This window comes from Salmo salar, chromosome 11 (assembly GCF_965601325.2).
Source record: "Salmo salar chromosome 11, fSalSal1, whole genome shotgun sequence".
NCBI lineage: Eukaryota > Metazoa > Chordata > Actinopteri > Salmoniformes > Salmonidae > Salmo > Salmo salar.
The window spans coordinates 125815513-125826669 of NC_138301.1; the positions used below are offsets into that span (position 1 = coordinate 125815513).

The 11157-nt window shown below is 43.2% G+C and overlaps 1 protein-coding gene across 1 annotated transcript in view; it reads left to right on the top strand.

The window, feature by feature from the left end:
• The window catches only part of LOC106563963 (uncharacterized), an 11641-nt gene extending 1798 nt beyond the window's left edge, over positions 1 to 9843 (top strand). The window contains exons 2-4 of the mRNA XM_082957610.1: positions 7765 to 7789; positions 8705 to 8811; positions 9299 to 9843. Coding sequence (XP_082813736.1) covers positions 7765 to 7789; positions 8705 to 8811; positions 9299 to 9321 — 155 coding nt within the window. The 3' untranslated portion in view covers positions 9322 to 9843. The remainder of the gene's footprint in view (positions 1 to 7764; positions 7790 to 8704; positions 8812 to 9298) is intronic.
• The last annotated feature ends 1314 nt before the right edge of the window (positions 9844 to 11157 follow it).

Sequence of the window (11157 nt, forward strand, 5' to 3'; positions counted from 1 at the left end):
ATCTTTAATACTTAAGATACTTTTGCAAAAGTACTTGACGCCCAATAATGCACTCTCTCGAATGAACTATTGAACAAGGTGATTACCCAATGGCTACAGGGATCTTTTATAGCAACAATACACCCCCTTCAACGTACATTGACAAACCACAGATACTTAGTAACAGTTCACAAAGGTTAAGTTTTGCATGACAGATATCCATAAAACACAGCAGACAGTAACTACTATGTCAACAGGATTAATGGTATAGCCCAGTATCTGGTCCCCTTAGAACTGTCCCTCCCTGGTACGGTATTGAACAAAACTATTTCATCCAATGGCATATATCAATTGTCAACTCTAGATACTCCCATCTCAAGCAAACCCCCTCTTGACCCTACTCCTGGACAGGCTCACTGGGGGGAGTGAGCCTCTAGGCCATATAATATCCCAGGATAAGTGTGAGATCTAAGAGAGGACATACAAGGGTCCATTTACTGCCATAATCCTCCCCACAATAAAGAAAAGGAGGGAGTGACTTGCTCACAGACATTGTGGAGAGAAGTCATTGGTTCCCCATTAATCACGCCATCCCTTCACATGGTTTAAGAATAGGTAAAGACACATTCTCATGATGACAAATCCGACTTCTCCCCTCTCTGGGCCCCAAGTGTCTGAGCCCCAGCTAAGGTAGACGTGCAATTGAAAAGACACCAGAGTCCAATGGACACTTTCTAATGACAAGTACCTCAAATAAGCATATTATACTAATAAAACATCTTAATTATCTATGTTACCCAACTAATTCTGATTCGTCCACGACAATGTAAACTCTAACCCTAACCATCCAGTTAATGTAAACTCTAACCCTAACCATCCAGTTAATATAAACTCTAACCATCCAGTTAATGGAAACTCTAACCCTAACCATCCAGTTAATATAAACTCTAACCATCCAGTTAATATAAACTCTAACCCTAACCATCCAGTTAATATAAACTCTAACCCTAACCATCCAGTTAATGTAAACTCTAACCCTAACCATCCAGTTAATGTAAACTCTAACCCTAACCATCCAGTTAATGTAAACTCTAACCCTAACCATCCAGTTAATGCCTACCCAACCTCCGGTCCTCCCTAACCATCCAGTTAATGCTCACCCAACCTCCGGTAACCCCCTAACCATCCAGTTAATGTACCAACCCTCCTCGGACCCCAACCATCCAGTTAATGTAAACTCTAACCCTAACCATCCAGTTTAATGTAAACTCTAACCCTAACCATCCAGTTTAATGTAAACTCTAACCCTAACCATCCAGTTAATATAAACTCTAACCATCCAGTTAATGTAAACTCTAACTCTAATCAGGGGTGGAATTAACTAACCTCTGGTGTAGAACCAACTAGCAACTAGCTGACCCTGACTAGCATGCTGACCCTGACCCTGACCATACCTACCATGATGACCCTGACCCTGACTAGCATGCTGACCCTGACCCTGACTACCATGATGACCCTGACCCTGACTAGCACGATGACCCTGACCCTAACTAGCACGATGACCCTGACCCTAACTAGCACGATGACCCTGACAACATGATGACCCTGACCCTAACTGGCATGCTGACCCTGACCTTAACTAGCATGATGACCCTGACCCTAACTAGCATGCTGACCCTGACCTTAACTAGCATGTTGACCCTGGCCCCAACTAGCATGCTGACCGTGACCCTAACTAGTGTTAAAGTTGCGTCAGTTCGTTTCTGGTATCAGAACAAAATAGTTAGTACATAGTAACTTCAGATTTATTTGTACTTTAATTAATGCAAACACGTGTATGGTAAATATGTTGTTCGTATACGGTCTCTCTGTGACACCACGCAGGGCAGACAGAGAGCTGAAATGTCATCACAAGTTCTTCTTTAAATACTTCTTGACAGACGTAGTTCCCACTCCTTGATGGGCCTGTCAGAGTAGAGACTGGGTGTGGTTTAGACTTACTCCAGCCTATCGTTGGCGTGCAGGTTGGTCCCAACCACTTGACGCATCACATGTTGCCTGGCGTTGGATCTTATCTTCTTAGTGTCAGTTCTCACTCAAGAGTCAGCAACCACTCAATTTCCAGTGATTGACTTATTCAGTTGTTTCTCCACTCTACCTGTTCCTCACATGCTCCCCTTGTGATGGGTTTCACAACCTCCTATCACTAAGTCAGCTGCCTACACCTTGTTACACAATGCACAGTTCTCTAAAACCCCTACATTGCAACCATTATCTTGTTATTGCTGTTGTTCAGCAAAAAGCTCTTGCGAAACCCTGTTTTAAAGCATCAGCATTCTGTCCACATGACCCACCATCACATGAGCCACTTACTCTAGCATATAGCAGTATTCAATTATCTATAGTTTATATACTTAATATTGTGGCATAGCTTCTCTGTTATTTTATACAGGTTACGCTAAGAAATAGTTGGTTAAACCCTAACACTAGTTTGATGACCCTGACCCTAACTAGCATGAGGACCCTGACCCTAACTAGCATGATGACATTGACCCTAACTAGCATGCTGACCCTAACTAGCATGATTACCCTAACTAGCATCCTGCCCCTGACCCTAACTAGCATCCTGCCCCTGACCCTAACTAGCATGAAGACACTGACGCTAACTAGCATCCTGACCCTGACCCTAACTAGCATCCTGACCCTGACCCTAACTAGCATCCTGACCCTGACCCTGACTAGCATCCTGACCCTGACCCTAACTAGCATGAAGACACTGACGCTAACTAGCATCCTGACCCTGACCCTAACTAGCATCCTGACCCTGACCCTAACTAGCATCCTGACCCTGCCCCTAACTAGCATCCTGACCCTGACCCTGACTAGCATCCTGACCCTGACCCTGACTAGCATCCTGACCCTGACTTGCATGATGACCCTGACCCTAACTAGCATGATGACCCTGACCCTGACTAGCATGCTGACCCTGACCCTGACTAGCATGCTGACCCTGACCCTGACTAGCATCCTGACCCTGACTTGCATGTTGGACCTGACCCTAACTAACATACTGACCCTGACCCTAACTAGCATGAAGACACTGACGCTAACTAGCATGCTGACCCTGACCCTGACTAGCATGACCCTGACCCTAACAAGCATCCTAACCCTGACCCTAACTAGCATGATGACCCCAACCATAACAAGCATCCTGACCCTGACTAGCATGCTGACCCTGACCCTAACTAGCATGCTGACCCTGACCCTGACTAGCATGATGACCCTGACCCTGACTAGCATGATGACCCTGACCCTGACTAGCATGCTGACCCTGACCCTAACTAGCATGCTGACCCTGACCCTGACTAGCATGATGACCCTGACCCTGACTAGCATGATGACCCTGACCCTAACTAGCATGCTGACCCTGACCCTGACTAGCATGATGACCCTGACCCTAACTAGCATGCTGACCCTGACCCTGACTAGCATGATGACCCTGACCCTAACTAGCATGATGACCCTGACCCTGACTAGCATGATGACCCTGACCCTGACTAGCATGCTGACCCTGACCCTGACTAGCATGCTGACCCTGACCCTGACTAGCATGCTGACCCTGACCCTGACTAGCATGATGACCCTGACCCTGACTAGCATGATGACCCTGACCCTGACTAGCATGCTGACCCTGACCCTGACTAGCATGCTGACCCTGACCCTGACTAGCATGATGACCCTGACCCTGACTAGCATGCTGACCCTGACCCTGACTAGCATGCTGACCCTGACCCTGACTAGCATGCTGACCCTGACCCTGACTAGTATGTTAACCCTGACCCTGACTAGCATGCTGACCCTGACCCTGACTAGCATGCTGACCCTGACCCTGACTAGCATGCTGACCCTGACCCTGACTAGCATGTTGACCCTGACCCTGACTAGCATGATGACCCTGACCCTAACTAGTATCCCGACGCTGACCCTGACTAGCATTCTGACCCTGACCCTGACTAGCATGCTGACCCTGACCCTGACTAGCACGATGACCCTGACCCTGACTAGCATGCTGACCCTGACCCTGACTAGCATGCTGACCCTGACCCTGACTAGCATGCTGACCCTGACCCTGACTAGCATGATGACCCTGACCCTGACTAGCATGATGACCCTGACCCTGACTAGCATGCTGACCCTGACCCTGACTAGCATGCTGACCCTGACCCTGACTAGCATGATGACCCTGACCCTGACTAGCATGATGACCCTGACCCTAACTAGTATCCTGACGCTGACCCTGACTAACATTCTGACCCTGACCCTGACTAGCATGATGACCCTGACCCTGACTAGCATGCTGACCCTGACCCTGACTAGCATGCTGACCCTGACCCTGACTAGCATGCTGACCCTGACCCTGACTAGCATGTTAACCCTGACCCTGACTAGCATGATGACCCTGACCCTAACTAGTATCCTGACGCTGACCCTGACTAACATTCTGACCCTGACCCTGACTAGCATGCTGACCCTGACCCTGACTAGCATGATGACCCTGACCCTGACTAACATTCTGACCCTGACCCTGATCCTAACTGGCATGCTGACCCTCACTGGGTGTCACGTTCGTTTGTAGAAACGGACCAAGGCGCAGCGAATGTTGAGTTCCACATGATTTATTAGAAAGTGAAACTAAGCAAACACAAAAACAAATAAACAATAAACTAACAACGAACCAGAGATGCTATGTGCACTAACTCAAAACACAACATCCCATAAACACTGGTGGGAAAAACAACGATTACCAGCTGCTTCTAATTGGGAATCATACAAATCACCAACATAGAAAATCAAACCTAGAACCCCACATAGAAATAAATAAACTAGATCAACCCCCCAGTCACGCCCTGACCTACTCTACCATAGAAAATAAGAGCTCTCTACGGTCAGGACGTGACACCAGGAGTTATCAGGATACAACTACAGTTTGATTTATTTTTATTTAAAAACAGAAATATTTAACCTTTTTTTAACTTGGCAAGTTTTTTTTTATTTATTTTTAATTTCACCTTGATTTAACCAGGTAGGTATGTATATATAGTGTGTATGTATTTCACCTTGATTTAACCAGGTAGGCCATTTGAGAACAAGTTCTCATTTACAACTGCGACCTAGCAAAGATAAAGCAAACCAGTGCGACAAAAACAACAACACAGAGTTACACATGGGATAAACAAACGTACAGTCAATAACACAATAGAAAAATCTATGTACAGTGTGTGCAAATGTAGAAGATTAGGGAGGCAAGGCAATAAATAGGCCTTAGGAGGTGAAATAATTACAATGTAGCATTAACACTGGAGTGATAGAGGTGCAGATGATGATGCGCAAGTAGAGATACTGGGGTGCAAAAGAGCAAAAAGATAAACAACAATATGGGGATGAGGTAGTTGGGTGTGCTATTTACAGATTGGCTGTGTACAGGTACAGTGATCGGTAAGCTGCTCTGACAGCTGATGCTTAAGGTTAGAGAGGGAGATATAAGCTTCAGTCATTCAGTGATTTTTGCAACTCGTTCTAGTCATTAGCAGCAGAGACCTGGAAGGAAAGGCGGCCAAAGGGAGTGTTGGCTTTGGGGACGACCAGTGAAATATAACTGCTGGAGCACGTGCTACGGGTGGGTGTTGCTATGGTGACCAGTGAGCTGAGATAAGGTGGGGCCTTACCTAGCATAGACTTATAGATGACCTGGAGCCAGTGGGTTTGGCGACGAATATGTAGTGAGGGCCAGCCAACGAGAACATACAGGTTGCAGTGGTGGTGTCACGGGTGTCGTTGTGTATTGATGACCAAAACGCAGCAGGAATGTGGATGCTCATCTTTATATTTATTAAATAAAGAGAACACGAAAAAACAACAAAACAAAGCACGGCAGACGACAGTTTTACAGGCTATACGCAGCAGTGCAAAATACAACTACCCACAAAAACCCCAGGTGAAAACAAGCTCCTAATATATGACTCCCAATCAGGAACAACAACGTACAGCTGTTCCTGATCGGGAGCCACACAGACAACAAAGAAATAGACAAACCCGAAAACCATAGAAAACCAAAACCAGAACATACACTAAAACCCCGGAATACATAAACCAAACACCCCTTTAATACTACACACACAACCCGAACCATATGAAACAAATACCCTTCTGCCACGTCATGACCAAACTACAATACAAATACTCCCTCTACTGGTCAGGACGTGACAGGTGGGTAGTATAGGGGGCTTTGGTGATAAATCGGATGGCACTGTGAAAGACTACACCCAGTTTGCTGAGTAGAGTGTTGGAGGCCATTTTGTAAATGACATCACCAAAGTCACAGATCGGTAGGATGGTCAGTTTTACGAGGGTATATTTGGCAGCATGAGTGAAGGAGGCTTTGTTGCGAAATAGGAAGCCGATTCTAGATTTAATTTTGGATTGGAGATGCTTCATGTTAGTCTGGAAAGAGAGTTTACAGTCTAACCAGACACCTAGGTATTTGTAGTTGTCCACATAATCTAAGTCAGAACCGTCCAGAGTAGTGATGCTAGTCGGGCGGGAGGGTGCGGGCACCAATCGGTTGAACAGCATGCACTTAGTTTTACTAGCATTTAAAAGCAGTTTGAGGCCACGGAAGGAGTGTTGTGGCATTGGCATTGAAGCTCGTTTGGAGGTTTGTTTACACAGTGTCCAAAGAAGCGCCAGATGTATACAGAATGGTGGTGTCTGCGTAGAGGTGGATCAGAGAATCACCAGCAGCAAGAGCGACATCATTGATATATACAGAGAAAAGACTCGGCCTGAGAATTGAACCCTGTGGCACCCCCATAGAGACTGCCAGAGGTCCGGACATCAGGCCCTCCGATTTGACACACTGAACTCTATGTGAGAAGTAGTTGGTGAACCAGGCGAGGCAGTCATTTGAGAAGCCAAGGCTATTGAGTCTGCCGATAAGAATGTGGTGATTGACAGAGTCGAAAGCCTTGGCCAGGTCGATGAAGACGGCTGCACAGTACCATCTTTTATCGATGGCGGTTATGATAGTGTTTAGGACCTTGAGGTGGCTGAGGTGCAACCACGACCAGCTCTGAAACCAGATTGCATAGCGGAGAAGGTACGGTGGGATTCGAAATGGTCGGTCATCTGTTTGTTAACTTGGCTTTCAAAGATTTTAGAAAGACAGGGCAGGATTGATATAGGTCTATAACAGTTTGGATCTAGAGTGTCCCCTCCTTTGAAGAGGGGGATGACCGCGGCAGTTTTCCAATCTTTGGGGATCTCCGACGATACGAAAGAGAGGTTAAATAGGCTAGTAATAGGGGTTGCAACAATTTTGGCGGATCATTTTAGAAAGAGAAGGTCCAGATTGTCTAGCCCAGCTGATTTGTAGGGATTCAGATTTTGCAGCTCTTGCAAGTCAGTTAAGAACAAATTATTATTTACAATGATGGCCTACAAGAACAGTTTAATATCTGACCCTGACCAGGAGTTATCAGGAAACAACAACAGTTTAATGTGACCCTGACCAGGAGTTATCAGGAAACAACAACAGTTTAATATCTGACCAGGAGTTATCAGGAAACAACAACAGTTTAATATCTGACCAGGAGTTATCAGGAAACAACAACAGTTTAATATCTGACCAGGAGTTATCAGGAAACAACAACAGTTTAATATCTGACCAGGAGTTATCAGGAAACAACAACAGTTTAATGTGACCTTAACTCTCCTGTCTCTAAACAGGACTCCATGACATGCTGTTTGGAATGTGAGTATGGAGTCATACAGGCCATGTGTAAAATATGCGTATGTAGAATGTGTGTATAAAACACTTGTGTGTGTGTGTGTGTGTATATATATATATAATGTGTGTATAATGTGTCTATAATATGTGTGTGTGTATATATATATAAAATGTGTATATAACATGTGTATGTGTGTGTTTTTGTATATATATATACACATTATATACATTATATGTTCGTGTATATATATATATATATATATAAATATAATGTGGGTATCATGTGTATATAGTATATATATTATATGTTCGTGTATATATATATATATATATATACACGAACATATAATGTATATAATGTGTATGTAATATGTGTGTATATATATACATATATATACACACACATACTATATACACATGATACCCACATTATATATATAATGTGGGTGAGGGAAAAAAGTGAGGGAAAAAAGTATTTGATCCCCTGCTGATTTTGTACGTTTGCCCACTGACAAAGAAATGATCAGTCTATAATTTTAATGGTAGGTTTATTTGAACAGTGAGAGACAGAATAACAATAAAAAAATCCAGAAAAACGCATGTCAAAATGTTATAAGATTATTTGCATTTTAAGGAGGGGTATATATATATATATACACATACTATATACACATGATACCCACATTATATATACATTATATATATATATATATATATATATATATAAAATGTGGGTATCATGTGTATTATATATATATATATATATATATATATATAAAATGTGGGTATCATGTGTATATAGTATGTGTGTGTGTGTGTGTGTGTGTGTGTGTATATATATATATATATATAAAATGTATATATAATAAGTGTATGTGTGTTTGTATGTATATATATATACATGTATATGATGTGTGTATAATGTGTGCGTGTGTGTAGGCAGCACAGCCGGTCCAGGGAGAACATCAACCTGCCTGATGATGAGGTGATGGGAGGAGTTGACAGAGAGGGAGGAGCTACAGAACATTGCCCCTCCCCTAGCCCAGGTACCCTAATGTCTCATTAACATAATGAGATGTAATCTCCCCCCAGGTCCATGTCATTAAAGTAGTAATATGTAGCAATCGCTCCGTGATTGGTTGCCACAATTCTATGTTTGTCTAATTTCAGTTTGAGACAAAACAAAACAAGTGTGGAATATTTACATTGTAGTCGTTTAGCAGATGCTCTAATCCAGAGCATATCATTGTATACCCAAACTGTGAAATATATTTTCAATAACCTATAATAATGTTTGAAGCTGGTGTATCAAACACAAACTAAGACAAGTCAAATTTAAGAAAAGGAAGCATATAGAGCACATAGAACAGATCTACCTCTTCTTAGACTTGCTTACAATGAGAATGTCAGATCTATAACTCACATTTCTATGTGAATTTTGGTCACGTCACCCAAAAAGTTATATACTGGATCTTTAACATGTTAATAAATCCAATCAGTTCTATGATGATAAATTAATCTTCTCTTCTCTAGGTCACGTCCATGTCCTCTCCTAGGGCTGCCTCCCCCCTCTCTGCCTCCCCCGTCTCCCCTCCTCTACCCGCTGAGGACAACGACCCTGTCACCGTCACCATCACCGTCATGGCAACGGGCTGAAGATCACACACACATCCATACATACTGGATAATGCTGCGTTCATAACAAGTGGGAAACTCGGCAAATACAATTTGTATTGAAAGTACAGCTATCATGCTCAAAAACATTAGTGTTCAAATACCATACTAATAGATTGTTTTTCATAAATAATGTTTTGCTGTTGCATTTAACTTCCAAAAATGCTGTTATCAAGGTAATTTCCTTAGTATGTGATGTCAGAGTTCAGCATGTGGGAGAAGTCGAGGCTCAGAGATGATAGACGAGTTTCCCACTAGTAATTATCAGTTGGAAGGGCGTGCAAGTGGATTTTTCCAAGTCATGTGCTGGTATTTATGAATACAGGAGATGATGTGAATGCAGCCTAAGCACCTTCTGTCTGTTCTGCCTTCCAGGTTGAAATAAAGTACAGTTCTTATCACAACTTATTTTATTTGATACACAATAAGGGTTACACACCAACACACACCAACACGAGACAGACAGACAGACAGACAGACAGACAGACAGACAGACAGACAGACAGACAGACAGACAGACAGACAGACAGACAGACAGACAGACAGACAGACAGACAGACAGACAGACAGACAGACAGACAGACAGACAGACAGACAGACAGACAGACAGACAGACAGACAGACAGACAGACAGAGGTCTTTACCGAGAGCTATGTAAGTGTGCTGAGCTGTAGAGAAGTTGTGTTTGATTGATTGATGTAGGGATCTGATTCTATGTGAAAATGTAGTTACTAGGGGAATGATAATTGTCTGCTGATTGAATATTGATGACAAAGGAGAAGAGACAGAGGAAGTGTTGCGATTTAGTGGTTGGTGCAGATCACTCCCAATAGGGGAGTCAGGATTAGGGTGGAGGAGAGAGATAGGGGTTAGGTTAGGATGGGGACCCTAGTTAGGGTAATAGTGATGGTTAAGGTTAGGAGTGGGGTTTGGGGAGAGGTTAAGGTTAGGGTTTGGGTTAGGGGTAGGATTAAAACCCTGGTTAGGGTAATGGTAACGGTTAAGGTTAGGAGTGGGGTTTGGAGAGAGGTTAAGGTTTGGGGTGAGGTTAGGGGTAGGATTAGAACCCTGGTTAGGGTAATGGTGAAGGTTAACGTTAGGAGTGGGGTTTGGGGAGAGGTTAAGGTTAGGGGTAGGATTGGGGTTAAGGTTAGGAGTAGGATTGAGGTTGAGATTAAGAGAGGTGGATGGTTTGATGTGGTCTGTGAGGGTTGGATGAATGGGAGAGAGGGCTGCCAATGTGTTGTTTTTAATGGTTCTTAAAAATCGTTTTGAATATCCTCTTGTTCTGAGTGCATTGAATAGTGTATTTATTGCATAATCCAGGTCTTGCTTGCAAGATGATATCCTGTAGAACCGTATGATTTGTGATTTTTATTATTCCCTTAAATGTATGTTTAGGATGGTAACTGTGTTTATGGAGTAAAGCATGTGTGTCTGTTGGTTTGAAGTAGACTCTAGTGTGTAGTGTTTTCTGTGGTTGATTGTTATTACTGAAAAACACTGTTGTGTCTAAGAAGTTGACTTCTTGCGGATGAATTGTGTATTTAACCTTAATTGATGAATGATGGCTGTTGAGAATGTTCATAAAGTCTGTGAATAATTGGATGTCGTGGGGCCAGACTCCTATTATGTCGTCTAAAAACAGGTAGTAAAAAGTGGGTTGATATGGACACTTGGCCAGTGCCTCTCTCTCCCATTCAGCCATGTATATATTG